The sequence below is a fragment of the Pongo pygmaeus genome, chromosome 6, assembly GCF_028885625.2.
Source record: "Pongo pygmaeus isolate AG05252 chromosome 6, NHGRI_mPonPyg2-v2.0_pri, whole genome shotgun sequence".
Lineage (NCBI taxonomy): Eukaryota > Metazoa > Chordata > Mammalia > Primates > Hominidae > Pongo > Pongo pygmaeus.
Genome location: NC_072379.2, coordinates 11,905,002 through 11,920,688, shown reverse-complemented (window position 1 = coordinate 11,920,688; position 15,687 = coordinate 11,905,002). Strand labels below are relative to the sequence as shown.

General features: G+C 47.9%; 1 protein-coding gene and 1 long non-coding RNA gene across 2 annotated transcripts in view; both read right to left on the bottom strand.

The window, feature by feature from the left end:
* Positions 1–8,228, bottom strand: part of YWHAG (tyrosine 3-monooxygenase/tryptophan 5-monooxygenase activation protein gamma) — a 34,360-nt gene extending 26,132 nt beyond the window's left edge. The window contains exon 1 of the mRNA XM_054496552.2: positions 5,907–8,228. Coding sequence (XP_054352527.1) covers positions 5,907–5,993 — 87 coding nt within the window. The 5' untranslated portion in view covers positions 5,994–8,228. The remainder of the gene's footprint in view (positions 1–5,906) is intronic.
* LOC134739921 (uncharacterized) lies at positions 3,173–5,890 on the bottom strand. Its single transcript, XR_010127037.1, has 2 exons — positions 4,313–5,890; positions 3,173–4,226 (listed from the first exon to the last, which is right to left on the bottom strand). It is a non-coding gene; the product is annotated as an uncharacterized LOC134739921 (long non-coding RNA).
* Positions 8,229–15,687: the final 7,459 nt, after the last annotated feature.

Genomic DNA, 15,687 nt, shown 5'->3' with positions numbered 1-15,687 from the left:
TTTTTAATACAGATGGGATTTCACCATGTTGACCAGGCTGGTCTTGAACTCCTGACCTCAAGTGATCAACCCACCTCGACCTCCCAAAGTGCTGGGATTACAGGCGTGAGCCACTACACGCCACTACACCCGGCCCACAACCGAAACTTAATGCCATGCAGCACATATTAGTAGTATTCAACTCAGGTAAAGAAAAGTCTATTTCTGTAGGACACACACTTAACAAGTGAAATGCTGGGAGCAATTTAACTAGGACTTCACCAGTTATTTAAACAGAAAGAAAAGACTCACGCACATGGTCTTTTGAGATTTACAATTTTTATTTTTTCTACAAAATCATGGTAGCAAACCAATTATTTACAACTATTTACCTTAAAATTAAAGCTTTCTTTTGGGAATTCTTTTTTCTTTTTTTCAAGATGGAGTCTTGCTCTGTCACCCAGGCTGGAGTGCAGTGGTGCAATCTCAACTCCCTGCAACCTCCGCCTCCCAGGTTCAAGTAATTCTCCAGCCTCAGCCTCCCAAGTGGCTGGGATTACAGGTGCACCCCACCACGCCCAGCTAATTTTTTGTATTTTTAGTAGAGACAAGTTTCACCATGTTAGTCAGGCTGGTCTCCAACTCCTGACCTCATGATCCGCCTGCCTCAGCCTCCCAACGTGCTGGGATTACAGGCGTGAGCCACCATGCCCGACCCAGGGAATTTTTTAAATCAGTTTTTCTGTAACTAATTTTCGACCACTCAAATTCATAAATTCATTTAGCAAAATATCAAAATTTTCAAGATTTCTACAAATGACAATTTTAAGTAAAATAATATGTTTTGGTAGTTAATCAAAATGATAGCTGACACCTAAAATGGAATTTGGGGAAGATACAGAAAAATAATTCTGAGAGGAGAGGCCATAAGGAAGCTGGTATTGGCAGCCTTTGTAGAAAGGCAACATTTAGCTGCATTGTAATTATAGACTGGGCTGGGTGTGGTGGCTCACACCTGTAATCCCAGTACTTTGGGAGGCCAAGATGGGCAGATTGCTTGAGTCCAGGAGCTCAAGACCAGCCTGGACAACATGGCAACACCCCGTCCCTACAAAAAAAAAAATACAAAAAATCAGCCGGGTGTGGTGGCATGCTCCTGTAGTCCCAACTACTTGTGTGGCTGGGGCTGCAGGACAGCTTTAGCCTGTGAGGTGGAGGCTGCAGTGAGCCATGCTCCAGCCTGGGTGACAGAGTGAGACCTTGTCTCAAAAAAAGAAAAAAACAAAATCAAGCAATAAAACGCACACATAATTATAGACTGGAATATCTGGTAAAACACTAAGTAGCTTTCAAAAGAAGGCAAAGAGAAGATAATGTTTTATATCATTTAAAAGTGGTATTTCCCTTTGACTACTGAGCATAGAAAGTGGTCCTTGAGGCTGGGCACGGTGGCTCACGCCTGTAATCCCAGCACTTTGGGAGGCTGAGGTGGGTAGATCACCTGAAGTCAGGAGTTCGAGCCCAGCCTGGCCAACATGGTGAAACCCTGCCTCTATTAAAACTACAAAAATTCACTGGGCCTGGTGGTGGGTGCCTGTAATCCCAGCTACTTGGGAGGCTGAGGCAGGAGAATCACTTGAACCTGGGAGGCAGAGGTTGCGGTGAGCCAAGATATCACACCACTGCCCACTGCACTCCAGCCTGGGTGACAGAGCAAGACTCCATCTCAAAAAAATTAAAATAAAATACAGTACAATAAAATAAGGTTAGGACTGCTGATATTGGGAGTGGGCAAAGAAGGGAAAAGTAACTGCACTTTTCCCATCCAGCTCCTGACAGCCACAATGTATTGAATGTCTTGTGCTGGCGTCCCATCAGTTGAGAGCTTCATGCTGCAGGAGTTCCCCAGTCTCAACCCTGCATCCTGCTCATTAGGAAACCACCACCACACAGGCGGCAAATCACTGATAATAAAGCCAGCCTTAGGGCTGAAAACGAGTCACTGGAACACCAGCAAAATTTCCATAATCCCCAAAGAGTTAACGATTTGCTCAGGTTTCAAGTAAATTGTTCTTATTTATTTGGGTGAACATTATACAGCGTTCAAGTTCCATAACTTTTTAAGTGGAAATACAGTACAAACGTAGCTAAAGCTAATTCCCTTGTTTCAGTTCAGACGCTTGGAAACGAAGACAAAGGGATAGACAATTATTGCTGGCTGTGAGCTGTTGTGGGCACTCCATTATCGACACATTCCTGAATAGGTAATGGCGTGCTGAATTCCAGCCAGCTGTAGTCCAGACCGGCATCACTTTTTAAAAATAACCACTTTCTCTTCTTGAACATAGGTGATGGCTGCGCAACACTGAATGTACCCCATGCCACTCAACTGCACTTGAAATCTGATGCGACTATGTTAAAGTTATGTTACGCAACTTTTACCTTGATAAAAACACACCGTTTTCTCCACTCTTTTCAATAATTTAGAGATTGGCTTAATAAATAAGGCTTCCCTGAGTACAAGAGATGAAACCCTACCCAAGGTTTGCAGTTAATCCAGGACTGCAACGAGGGTGAACATTTAGCGCCATGTTGAATCTCAGTAGAATTCAAAAGACACATAGATTTCCAAAATAATCAGAAAAAGCACTTAATATCCGCTTCAGTTACTGTGAAGGCTAACACATGAAAGGCAAGCTGTATGGTCTGTATTCTTTCCACGCCCAAGAAGAGAACAATTCAAGCCACATGACTTAGAATAATGGTTGGCAGAACTCCACCTCTGAAGAGTCTACAGAGGTACCATTACTACATTAGTGGTAATAGCTATTGATCTCCTGGAAGAGCTGGGGGGGAAATGGAATATTTAAGATAGAAAGAATTTGAAAGTCTATCGATCCCACTAGGAAGATTTAGAAAAATTACGATAGCCTTTTGCCACCTTTGCCCTCCCACCCCTCATTGAGTTAAACTGCTTAACTCAGTAACTTCAACAAAATTAGTAACCCTGAACCTTTTCTCCCCCCGAGGCAAGTATCAGTAGCCTACTTAAAATATTAACTTCTCAAGAGACTATTAAAAGTCAAAGGACAAGACAATATTGTCTAATACGTAGGATACATCTAGGTGTTCACTCTCCTTCAATACAAGACTAAACATCTGTCTTAAAAGACCTAACATTCCTCTTTCCTTCTTTTCAAAATATGCACAATACAGTATTTCTGTCCTGGTTACCCACAAAGAACTATCATTCTGCACAGATCCCAATAGTGTTAGCACTAGGATAATTTCATTAAACTCAAATAAATTTTAATCCCTCTATCATCATTAAGGATGATTTCGGCCTTAAAAGAGAGCTCAATTGAGTGGTAAGATTGGTTTCTTTCTCTGCAGTTTCCAAATTCCCCACGATGACTTTTATAAACAGGAAGAAAATTTCTTAGGTAGTTGCCATTTGGAACACCTACTACATTTCTTATTGAATCTGCACAACTGTTTCAAGTATTGTCCCATTTCACAGACGAGGAAGATGAGGGACAGAGCCTATTTCCTTAAAGTCACAGGAAACAGATTTGAAAAAAGGTTTTTATTTTACAAACTGTTCTTTCCTCTATATTGTGAAGGAGCAGAAGCACAAATCTAGTAAAAAACAAACTTCCCAAATCTCAACTTAAAAGGCTTTGGAACGGGTTTTCATTCCCTACTAGTAACTGAAAATGACTCAATAGGAAGTCATCATTTTTTTAAGGTTTTTATTAAAACCTGCCAAATTAATTATCTGCAATAAACACAAGTATACATCCCGTCTCTGCACTAGTGTCATAAACTATATTCTTGTTTAAAATTGCTACTTTTATTCCATAAATTATCGTTTAAAACTTCTACTTTTATTCCATCATTGCCCAGTATTTTAAATAAATGAGATGAATGTTTAAAAATATAAAAAAGCATCTTATAAACTTTTGTGAGAAAGCTGGCAATAGCGTGAACGAGGCCTAGCTAGAGGTCACGGATTTGCATGTCTAAGGGTAAATGATATCCTTATTTTTTGGACTAATTCTTATCTGGTGGAATATGAAGTGCTCGATTCCACCTGGCTTATCGGCTAATTTCTGCATTACCTTGGATAAATGCCATTTGCACACTCCCTACCAGCCCTTAGGTGCATTGCAGCCTCTGTGTCATTGTGTGTGACATCACTTGGTTGCTATGGATATAGGTGCGAGGTCACTCGCTTTCCTGTGGAACTAGAAATATGGAAAAATTAGAAGAGTCTAAATAACACGAACTGAAGATATTTCCAATACCGACACCTATTAGAAGTACAACTTACATCATTTAAGCATTAAAACCTTGTAAGACAGCGACTGTGGCCACAGCAGTATTCCGAATTTCAGAATCAGTTCTGTTCTTTAATAAGACAAAAACCTTTCTTTGTTAATATAGCTGGTTTAAAAACAAAGGTATCAGCATTGTCCTCTTTTGAGAACCAGTAAAGTTATTCAAGAATTGATCTGTAATATCAATAATCCTTCATTTAAAAGATGTAACACGCAAGGTACACTCCAGCATCCACTTCACAATGGAGATGAATTTGAAAAGCTTTGTTACATAAGGCAGGAAATTAAATATTAAGACAGTGGGGGCCCGAAATCATTAGATTAATTTTCTACCTTTCATTTCATAATGTTCAATACTTCCCCCTCCTCTAATATCAAACTGGTTGACAGCCCATTAGATAAATGTGCTGTTACTGACAAAATGGTGCAATACAGGGATGAATCTGCAACCCAGACAAAATGCGACAACTGGAGATCGGTATTCTCTTTTCATCAGCATGAAGATGTACTCGCTTTAAAAAAAAAAAGCCTCAGAGGCATCTAACAACCAAAAATTTTTAAAAAGACTTTTTCCCCTTTAAAATAACTCCTCCCAGCCTCCACCCAGTCTAGGCTCTCTGCAATATGACAAATGCAGAATCTTCTGGAATGACTTGATACTGCCTCTCACCACGGCTTTGTTTGCACTATCAGATCAGACAGAATATTTTTTCCCCCAACTTACAGGAATTTCAACAGACGCGTGCCTGTATTCAAAAAAGAAATGGCATATGTCGCACGGATCGAACTAGTCAGCTACATTCACCACCTTTTATTTTACAGGCAATACCTACCCTTTTCAATACAAAAACATTAGGGAATAAAATGGAGATGACATGTTGAGAATGATCAATGAAAACGCTAGCGAGACAAACGTTCCCCCTTCCTAAAAGCCGGAGGACTTGCTTTGGGGGAATGGAGAAAGAAGAGCCTTTTGTTAAGAAAAACGTGAGCAAGGTGGTTTCGATTTTGCACCACGGAGCTCAGGTTTTCAAGAGACCCTATACAATGTTTCTGGGAAGATTCTCAGGGATGTGTCGGGACAGACAGTGGGGAAGATTTTGGGGGCGCTGGGGAGGTGGAAAACCGGGAGACCTGCTGAGTGAATGAGAAAGGCGCCGCCCAGACACCAGGGAGAGAAAGAGGAACCGCATCCATGCGGTCCCCCGCCCCCACGCCCAGGCTGGGAGGAGGGGAGAAGTGGGGCACAAAGGATGCGCACGGCTCCCCGCTCGGGTCCCCTGCACCCCTAGAGCCACGGGAGCCGGAGACCCCGCTCCCAAGTCCAGCCCCGCGGGACCCAGCCCCGGCCCGCGCCCGCGCCGGGCCTGAATGGCAGCGCCGCGGGGCCACGGGCACTCCGAGAAGAGGCCGCGTCACAGCCCGGGTTCCCGTCGCCTCTCGGGACCCTCCCCAGCCCCCCTCAGTGAGCGAGACGGGGCGGTCACCCCGCCATCGCGACAGGGCGACGAAGCCCCGGGCCTTCCACGCCAAGGACCGCGTCTTCGGAGGGGCAGGGAGCGGCGGGGGAGGGGAGGAGACACTCACGTTCTTCATGGCCGCGGCCATGTCGTCGTAGCGCTCCGCCTGCTCGGCCAGCCGGGCTTTCTGCACCAGTTGCTCGCGGTCCACCATCTTCGCGGGGCTGGGTCTGGCCGGAGAAGGAGGAGGACACTGGGGCGGCCTGAAGGGCTTGGAGGGCGCGACTGGAGCCCAAGTGCCGGAGACGACCGACCCACGGAGCGAGCGGCTGAGGCGGCGGCTGCGCGGACGAGGTGGCTGGAGCTGCGACCGCGGGACCGGGCGCGAGGCGGCTGCGGCTGCTGTGCGTGCCACGGACGGACAACCCCCTGCGGCCCCGCCCACGCCGCATGACGGAGGCAGGCCCCGCCCGCCCGTCCGCAAGCCCCGCCCGGCCCCGCCCGGGCCCGGCAGCGGCTAGAACTCCCCGCTCCCCAGGTGGGCTCACTGCGCGTCTTCCGGGCACCCTGTCCTTTCCCACTGCGCCCCACTCTCCCCTTTTTTCACTTCACTTCCCAGTTCCCTTACCCCAGCTTCTCCAGACGCCCCCTTACCCCTCCCCCTTGAGCCTCCCGCCCCGCCAGGCCTCGGACGCATGGGCCCCTGGGAGTTGTAGTGTAACCTGCAGTGGACTGAGGCGTTGAAGAGACCAAGGACAAAGGGGCGGTCGAGACTACAACTCCCAGCGGACGTAGCGCGCAGGCGCAGGAGGACCGGGGGGGGTGTTTCGAATGCCGAGGCTGCTGGGGACCCCTGGCGGGGATCAGGGCTGCATCAGTCCCTGCGAGTGCTGATTCACCGCCCCGCCCCATACTCTCCGGGAAATTACGAGAGGAGGGGGCAGGAGCCTCAGTCCTAGACCCTGTTTCCGAGATCACGTAGCAGGTCGTGGTGGGGGAAGGACAGGAGGCGCGTCCATTGTAGATCCAGACTCTCAGGTGTGGTGCCTGCCCGCGGGATGGCTGAATTAAGGGGCCAGACCCTGGGGACTGTCACCTCCTCCCGCTAGGAGCTTCCACTAAACCCCCCACCCCACCTTGAGGCTCTTGGGCCTGAATAGGTGAAAACATGGACCAACGACAAATACCGGCTGGCCACAGTGGTTGATTTCCAGAAAGGATGCAGCTGTCTGCTGGCTGACCCTGGAGAACCCCTTCTTCCTCTCCAGGGTGGAGTGCTAAAGATTGAGTTCAGCTACCAGGAGCCTACTCCACGTCTAACTGGGTTGCGTCTAGGGCTTGGTTGTCCAGCCCTTCTCTCCCCTCCTAAGACATACGTACCTACTGAGATCACGCTGATATATTCTCGTTCATATTATTCCATAGCTTGCAGATAGCATAGGTTTTTTTGCTTTGTTTTGCTTTTTTGTAGAGACGGGGGTCTAGTTTTGTTGCCCATGCTGGTTTCGAACTCCTGGGCTCAAGCGATCCTCATGCCTCGGCCTCCCAAGGTGCTGGGATTACAGACGTGAGCCACTATGCCTGCAGGCCCGATAGTTTTGACTGCACATTTTATTTACTTTATGTATTCAACAATTATCTATGAAAAGCTACTGTGTTCCAAGCCCTGTTCTAAGCCACGAGGTACAGTAGTGAACAAAACAGACAAAAATCCCTGCCCAAGAAAATAGGTGAGATATGTACAGTATGCTAGAAGTCAGTAAGGAGTGAGTTTTGAGGTTGCAGTAAGCTGAGATTGCGCCACTGCACTCCAATCTGGCGACAGAGTAAGACTCCGTTTCAAAAATAAAAAATAAAATAAAAAGTTTTTTAAAGGCTGGGCACGGTGACTCACACCTGTAATCCCAGCACTTTGGGAGACCGAGGCGGGCGGATCACAAGGTCAGGAGATCGAGACCATCCTGGCCAACATGATGAAACCGTCTCTACAAAAAATACAAAAAAACTAGCTGGGCCCACCTGTTATCCCAGCTACTCGGGAGGCTGAAGCAGGACAGTCACTTGAACCCGGGAGTCGGAGGTTGCAGTGAGCTGAGATTGCTCTACTGCACTCCAGCATGGGTGACAGAGCAAGACTCCGTCTCGAAAAAAAAAAAAAAAGAAGTGAGCTTTGGCCCGGCACGGTGACTCACACCTGTAATCCCAACACTTTGGGAGGCTGAAGCGGGTGGATCATCTGAGGTCAGGAGTTCGAGACCAGCCTGGCTAATGTGGCGAAACCCCATCTCTACTAAAAATACAAAAATTAGCTGGGCGTGGTGGTGGGCGCCTGTAATCCCAGCTACTTGGGAGGCTGAGGCAGGAGAATCACTTGAACCTGGGAGGTGGAGGTTGCAGTGAGCCAAGATCGTGTCATTGCACTTCAGCCTGGGCAACAAGAGCGAAACTCCACATCAAAAAAAAAAAAAAAAAAAAAAAGTGAGCTTTGCAGACGCTGCTGCCACCAGGAGTACTCTACTACTGGCCATGGTCAATCCCACCGTGTTCTTTGACATTACTGTTGAGCCGTCGGGCTGCGTCTCCTTCAACGTTAGGGGCGTGGAAACCAAGAAGCCAAGTGACCTCTCCGGAGCTTGCAGTGAGCCGAGATTGCGCCGGTGCACTCCAGCCTAGGCGACAGAACAAGACTCCGTCTCAAAAAAAAAAAAAAAAAAAGTGACCACTCATCTAAACCGTAAAGCCATGGTAACATCGGAGCTGTTAGCAGACAATGTTCTAAAGACAGCAGAAAACTTTCGTTCTCTGAGCACTGGAGAGAAAGGATTTGGTTATAAGGGTTCCTACTCTCTCTTTTTTTTTTCTTTTCTTTTTCTTTTTTTTTGAGACAGAGTCTCGCTCTGTAGCCCAGGCTGGAATGCAGTGGTGCAATCTCGGCTCACTGCAACCTCCGCCTCCCAGGTTCAAGCAATTCTACTGCCTCAGCCTCCTAAGTAGCTGGGATTACAGGCGCGCACCACCACGCCCTGCTAATTTTTGTATTTTTAGTAGAGACGGTGTTTCACCATGTTAGGCTGATCTCAAACTCCTGACCTTGTGATCCATCCGCCTCAGCCTCCCAAAGTGCTGGGATTACAGGCGTGAGCCATTACACCCGGCAAGGGTTCCTACTTTCACAGAATTACTCCAGGGATTATATGTCAGGGTGGTAACTTCACACACCATAATGGCACTGGTGGCAAGTCCATCTATGGGGAGAAATTCGATGACGAGAACCTCATCCTGAGGCATACAGATCCTGGCATCTTGCCCATGGCAGATGCTGGACCCAACACAAATGCTTCCCAGTTTTTCATCTGCACTGCCAAGACTAAGTGGTTAGATGGCCAGCATGGTGGTCTTTGGCAAGGTAAAAGCAAGTATGAATATTGTGGAGGCCATGGAGTGCTATGGGTCCAGGAATGGCAAGACCAGCAAGAAGATCACCATTGCTATGGCCGGGCGCGGTGGCTCACGCCTGTAATCCTAGCACTTTGGGAGGCTGAGATGGGCAGATCACTTGAGGTCAGGAGTTCAAGACCAGCCTGGCCAACAAGGTGAAACTCCCGTCTCTACTAAAAATACAAAAATTAGCTGGGCGTGGTGGCAGGTGCCTGTAGTCCCAGGTACTCCAGAGGCTGAAGCAGGAGAATCGCTGGAACCTGGGAGGCAGAGGTTGCAGTGAGCTGAGATTGCACCATTGCACTCCAGCTTGGGCAACAAGAGTGAAACTCCGTCTAAAAAATAAATTAAATAAAGTAAAATCACCATTGCTGACTGTGGACAACTCTAATAAATTTGACTTGTGTTTTATCTTAACCACCAGACCATTCCTTCAGTAGCTCAGGAGAGCACCTATCCATCCACCCCATTTGTTCCCAGTATCCTATCATCTTTGTGCTCTTGCTACAGTTCCCTTTGATTCTCATGATTTTCTTATTCCCTTCCATGTCTGGCTGGATTGCAGAGTTAAGTTTGTGACTATGAAAGAAAAACTAAATAACAACCAAAAAATCAATAAGAAGTGAAAAATAAAATAGGAAACATGAAGTGTGGATGAGAATGTGGAATGAAAGAGTTTCCATGGGGGAATATTGCAGGCTCTATGCCAGATGCTGGAGGACCCCTGTCCTCAAGGAATTCAGAGTGTGTTAAGCACTGTAAATATTTTGTTTAAAAAATAACTTCTTTCAGGCTGCATAGGAAGAGGTTCTGAAAAGCTTCACCAGGGAGTTTGGTAACATTTCCAACCCAGCCTTTAAAGGATTGTAGGATTTGAGAGCAGGCAGAGGCACAGGTAGCAAGACTCAAAGGCAAGTTCCTCCCTGATTTATTTATTTATGTACTTATTTTTTAGAGGTGGGGGTCTCACTATGTTGCCCAGGCTGGAGTACAGTGGCACAATCATAACTCACTGCAGCCTCCAATTCCTGGGCTCAAGTGATCCTCCCATCTCAGCCTCCTGAGTAGTGGGGACTACAGGCATGCACCACCACATCCAGCTCCCCTGAAATATTTATTGATAGGCAAAGAATCTGATGTATCTGGTGCCTGGGTGATGGGTAAGGGGCTGGGGATAGAGTCACGGGCCAGAACATGAGGGGCACTGAATGGCAGCCCCAGGAGTTAAATTTTTATTCTGAAATTAATCGGAAGCCTGTGAAGAGATTTTAACAATGGCAGAAAATGATCAGATTTGGGTTTTGTCTTTTTCATCCTCACCTTGGCTGCTCAGTGCTCAGCAGAGTACCTGGCACATGATAAGTACATAGAGAATAGGAAATAAATAAATGAATATGGCCGGGTGCACTGGCTCACGCCGGTAATCCCAGCACTTTGGGAGGCCGAGGTGGGCTCATCACCTGAGGTCAGGAGTTTGAGACCAGCCTGGCCAACATGGTGAAACCCTGTCTCTACTAAAAATACAAAAATTAGCCAAACGTGGTGGCGCGTGCCTGTAGTTTCAGCTACTCAGGAGGCTGAGGCAGGAGAATCGCTCGAACCCAGGAGGTGGAGGTTGCGGTGAGCCAAAATTGTGCCATTGCACTCCAGCCTGGGCGACAGAGTGAGACTGTGTCTCAAAAGAGAAAAAAAGAAAAGAAAAACAAGAAATGAATGTGGCTGTAGTCCCAGCTACTCAGGAGGCCAAGGAAGGAGGATTACTTGAGGCCAAGAGTTTGAGACTAGCCTGGGCAACATAGCAAGACCTCATTTCTACAAAAAAAAAATTTAAAAATTAGCTGGGCATGGTCATCACAGCTATTTGGGGACTGAGGCAGGAAGATTGCTTGAGCCCAGGAGTTGGAGGCTGCAGTGAGCCGTGATCACACCACTGCACTCCAGCCTGGGCAACAGAGCAAGACCCTGTCTCTAAAAAAAAAAAAAAAAGAAAGAAAGAAAGAGATGAATGAGGGAAGAAAGTGCGCTTTGGGGAGACTGTACTGGCAGGAGGTGGAGGAGATGGACTGAGTGGGGAGAGAGTCTAGAAATAGTTTTCTCCCCCTCCTCCAACATAAGATCTGGCCCGGACCCTCTTCTCTTACCACACCACCCAGCAAAATGCGATCCTGCTGGTGAATAAACCCTCCCACTTCCTTCTGTCTCTTGCATGAGTGTTCGCCAAGTCATTCCTCTTCCTTTCTCTTCCTCCCTGCAGGGCAGGCCTGAGCTCCTCTGGCCCCTGCATCACTAGTCCATGGGAATGAGCCCTGACCACCAACCTGGGTTGCCCACATGTGGCTTAAACGGGTTCATGATTCAGGACCAGATGTGAAATCTCAGAAACTTCCTGGCCCATTTCAGGCTACCTCTCTGACCTCTCCACCTCAGTTCCTTCCCCCAACAGTCTAATGCACAAAGAGAAAAAAACAAACAAACAAACAAAAAAAACAGCTCAGGCCAAATCTGTTTGGGAAAAAGTAAAATAAAGCAGATGCAAAGAAAAGGATGTTTCACAGCCAAACAGAAATGACATCCGCAGCCTCCACAAGGAGCCTCCCCTCCAACGGTGCAGGGGAGAGTTGGCCCTGCCTTCCTTTTCCTTCTGATTTTGCAGAGCTCTATGCTTCCAGCTGCAGCTGCCCACAGGTCCTGGCTGTTTAGAGGGCGGCTTCAGAGGCATGACGACATCACAAAGAGCAAATGGCTTCAGATCCTGGCTTCCTCCTCCACTGCCTGGTGGTGCAGAAAGAAACCTGGAGCAAGGACGTTAAGAGCTAGCATTCTGGCTTCTGTCTGGCCTCTAGCTCTGCGGGCAAGACCTGTCCCTTCTCTGGGTCTAATTTCCCCACCTTGAAAATGTGAAATTAAACTGAAGGAGCACTAAGTGCCCCACCCAGCTGTGATGAGTCATAGTTCTAGATTCAGCATGTTCTTCTTCTGAAATGGAAGCTACTGGCATTCTTTTTATTCTTCTTTTCTTTTTTTTTTTTCTTTTTCTTTTCTTCCTTTTTTTTTTTTTTTGAGACGGAGTTTCGCTCTTGTTGCCCAGGCTAGAGTGCAATAGCGCGATCTCGGCTTATCACAATCTCTGCCTCCCGGGTTCAAGTGATTCTCCTGCCTCAGCCTCCTGAGTAGCTGGGATTACGGGCATGCGCCACCATGCCCGGCTAATTTTTGTATTTTTAGTAGAGACGGGGTTTCTCCATGTTGGTCAGGCTGGTCTCAAACTCCTGATCTCAGGTGATCCGCCTGCCTCAGCCTCCCAAAGAGCTAGAGGTGGGATTACAGGCGTGAGCCACAGTGCACGGCTGGTTTTTTTTGTTGTTGTTGTTGTTTTTGAGACAGAATCTTGCTCAGTTGCCCAGGCTGGAGTGCAGTGGTGCGATCTCAGCTCACTACAACCTCCGCCTCCCAGGTTCAAGTGATCTCCTGCCTCAGCCTCCTGAGTAGCTGGGATTACAGACATGTGCCACCATGCCCGGTTAATTTTTGTACTTTTAGTAGAGACTGGGTTTCACCATGTTGGCCAGGCTGATCTCGAACTCCTGACCTCAGGTGATCCACCTGCCTCGGCCTCCCAAAGTGCTGGGATTACAGGTGTGAGCCACTGCGCCCAGCCTCATCCCTGTTTTTTAAGACAAGGAAGCAGAGACACAGAGAGGCTGTGTGATCAGCCAAAAGTCCACACAGCCTTTCCGTGTCTCAGCTAACAGAGCCTGAATTCAAACCCGGGCAGACCTCCTAGACTCTTAGCAGCAAAGGCATTGTTTCCTGTCCAGGATCTACCCTCCTTGGCATCTGCTCAGGAAAGGAGTGATCAACCTGACCGAAGGGCACCCTCCAGCCCTTTCTCCAGCACTGGAGGACGTGACCTTTTAAATGCATACTGTCCGGTTGGGTTGGCAGACACGCAGGACAGCCAGGGACATGATTGTCCTGCTGTTTCTGTGCGGTCATAAATCACTGCAGCCCCATCCCCTGGCTTCTGGCTTCCTCCTGCGGCTGGAAAGCTCCCTGATTAGTGCAGAGGCAGCAGCAGCAGCATCTTCTGAAGCCAAGCAGCAATGCTCCCCACCCTGTCCTCTGGGAACACTTCCCTGTCACTGCCTTAGCAGGCTGTCCTGCAGCAGAGGCAAAGAATGACAGGAAATCTCTGCAGCCTGCCTCTCCTGAGGATCTCGGGCCAGTGGAGGAGGCATGAACCCAAGAGGCAGGACCCACAGGTTGAAGCCCTGGCTTTGCCATTAATCTTCCTGGGTGACCTTGGGCAAATCACTTTGCCTCTCTGGTTCTCAGATTGTGCATCTATAAAATAGAGGAACCAGGTGGATGCTTCTTAAGATCTTCCAGTTTATAGCAACAGCTTTTCAGCTAATGGCCCTGTCTCAGTGTCTTTCCATTCTCCCCAGTGAAAGATCCAAAATATCTTTTTTTTTCTTCTGAGACAGGGTCACGCTCTATTGCCCAGGCTGGACTAGCAGCCTCGACCTCCTAGGCTCAGATGATCCTCCTGCCTTAGCCTTCAGAGCAGCTGGGAATACAGGCTCACACCACCACGCCCAGTAGAAAAAAATTTTCTATTCTTTTTTTTTTTTTGTAGAGATAGGGTCTATGTTTAGTTATCCAAGCTGGTCCCAAATCCCTGGGCTCAAGCAATCCTCCTGCCTCGACCTCCCAAAGTGCTGGAATTATACATATGAGTCACCACATCTGAGCAGTCTGGGCTTTTTTCTTTCTTTTTTTTTTGAGACGGAGTTTTGCTCTTGTTGCCCAGGCTGGAGTGCAATGGCACAATCTCAGCTCACTGTAACCTCCACCTCCCAGGTTCAAGCGATTCTCTTGCCTCAGCCTCCTGAGTAGAGGAGATTACAGGCATATGCCACCACGCCCAGGTAATTTTGTATTTTTATTAGAGATGGGGTTTCTCCACGTTGGTCAGGCTGGTCTCGAACTCCTGACCTCAGGTGATCCACCCACCTCGGCCTCCTAAGGTTCTGGGATTACAGGTGTGAACCACTGCGCCTGGCCCAGTCCGGGCTTTTTCAAAAGCTGTTCCCTGTGCTGAAAGCTCCTTCTATGCCCACCCACATTAGACCCAGACCTCCTCATCCTTCAGACTCAGACACTGAGTTGAACTAACCACTTTCTCCTCAGTCCCCATGGGCTCTCCTGCCATGTTCTCTAGAGAAGAGCCCACCATATAGCACTCAGATGTATATGAGTCTGTCTTCCCTGGGGTCATATTCCTCAAAGACATAGATTCAGTCTGAGCCATCTCTGATCTCCAAGCCTAGCATGGAGCAGGTGCTCAGCGAAGTTGTGTTCAATGAAGGAGACTCTCTTCTTTAAGAAGGAAATCAGGGCAGGCACTGTGGCTCACACCTGTAACCCCATAACCCCAGCACTTTGGGAGGCTGAGGTGGGAGGATCACATGACCCCAGGAGTTGGAGTGAGCTATGATGGCGCCACTGCACTCCAGCCTGGGCAACACAGTGAGATGCTATCTCAAAAAATTAAAAAAAAAAAAAAAAACAAAAAACAATTTTTTAAAAGGAGGCCAGGTGCAGTGCCTCATGCCTGTAATCTCAGCACTTTGGGAGGCCAAGGCGGGTGGATCACTTGAAGTCAGGCATTGAAGACCATCCTGGCCAACATGATGAAACCCTGTCTCTACTAAAAATACAAAAATTAGCCAGGCGTGGTGGTGCACGTCTGTAATTCCAGCTACTTGGGGAGGCTGAGGTTGGAGAATTGCTGGAACCTGGGAGGCAAAGGTTGCAGTGAGCCGAGATCACGCCACTGTACTCCAGCCTGGGTGACAGAGCAAGACTCCTTTAAAAAATAAAATAAAATTATCCCACCAAGGGAATGTGTGTCACTATGAAAAAAATGGGCCACTGTCTCAAAGAGACAAGTATTCTCAAGAGGGAGAAGAGCCTGGGCTGCAGTCTTCTCCTGAAACTCAGCTGTGTGAACTTAGGCCAAGTACTTTACCAATCTAGAGCTTGGGTTCCCCAACTGAATCTTAAAGAGAAATCTGTACCATGCCCTTTGAATCGAACTGTGAAATGAACAGGAGTATTCTTCGACTTCGTAGAAGAATCTGGAGTGTTTTGGTACTTGGAATACCAACAGAGGACAAATGATTTGTGGGGGACCCACAGCGGTGGGGATGATGGCAGCCCGTGGTTTTTCTTGTGTGTGTGTGGGGGGGGGGGGTGGGGGCGTGTGCGTGCGTGTGTGTGTGTGTGTGTGTGTGTGTATTGAGACAGGGTCTCCCTTTGTCACTCAGGCTGGAGTGCAATGGTGTGATCACGGCTCACTGCAGGCCTCAACCTCCCAAGCTCAAGCAATCCTCCCACCTCAGCCTCCCAAGTAGCTGGGACTACAGGTGCACACCACCATGCCCAACTAATATTTTGATTTTGTT